This window comes from Penaeus monodon, chromosome 30 (assembly GCF_015228065.2).
Source record: "Penaeus monodon isolate SGIC_2016 chromosome 30, NSTDA_Pmon_1, whole genome shotgun sequence".
Taxonomy (NCBI): domain Eukaryota; kingdom Metazoa; phylum Arthropoda; class Malacostraca; order Decapoda; family Penaeidae; genus Penaeus; species Penaeus monodon.
Genome location: NC_051415.1, coordinates 35568109 through 35568993, shown reverse-complemented (window position 1 = coordinate 35568993; position 885 = coordinate 35568109). Strand labels below are relative to the sequence as shown.

Sequence of the window (885 nt, the reverse complement as noted above, 5' to 3'; positions counted from 1 at the left end):
ATATCATTTTTATGTTTTTATTTATTTGAATTCACTGTTATTATGAATACTATGCTTTTTATCCTTGATCTATGTTTACGTCTTTCAGTCTCGAAGATTTCTCTTGCCACAGCTTTCTATTGCCAACAACCAAGTCGTTCGTATGTATTGGTTTGCACGCATGTACTCTTTGCGTGTTCTCAACCTTCCCAACAACTGCATTGTCCAAATTGAGGGTATGCGGGAACTAATCCATCTTGTACACCTGAATTTGGCTGGAAATAAGCTAAAGGTGAGGGTTGTTCAATGAAATAAATGTGTCTTTTTTTCCCCCAGTTGTAGCTATTACTTTTTCCATACAAAAATGGTTATTTTATATTGTATTATGCTCCAAAAATTGTACTAAGATTTATAAAATCATCATGATGTACTTTGCATACCTATCATGGTATCATTTGTTATATCTGATATTTAATACTTTTGCCTAGGTATTTTCATATGCATCTTGTAAGTCCATAACTATTTGTTACATGCTAATATCCATTTTATTTACATCAATATTTTCAATTTGCTTGATAGCCTTCCTGTAGGTGTAACATAAATTAATTATATCTGGATGCTTTTGTAACCTGTAAAATGCATAATACATTTTCTTTATGACAAGATGTATGAGATATACATGGAGAACATGAAACAGTGAGAAAAAAATTTAAATGTTTTCTCTTGTTCAGCCATACTTAGAGGCTGAAGATACAATACCTTGAGCTCATAACTCATACTACAGCCAGAGCTATGTATTGCAATTCTGTCAATAATTTTTGGGGTATTTTCAACTTATTACTGCCAGGATGCCATGTCTGTGAGTGCCATGATGACTGTGATTTTAGTTTATTATAGATAAAAGAG

General features: G+C 32.2%; 1 protein-coding gene across 1 annotated transcript in view; it reads left to right on the top strand.

Annotated features, from left to right (window-relative positions):
• Positions 1-115: 115 nt before the first annotated feature.
• The window catches only part of LOC119592749 (PHD finger protein rhinoceros-like), a 63459-nt gene continuing 62689 nt past the window's right edge, over positions 116-885 (top strand). The window contains 1 exon segment of the mRNA XM_037941684.1: positions 116-271. Within this exon segment, the coding sequence (XP_037797612.1) occupies positions 143-271 (129 nt within the window). The 5' untranslated portion in view covers positions 116-142.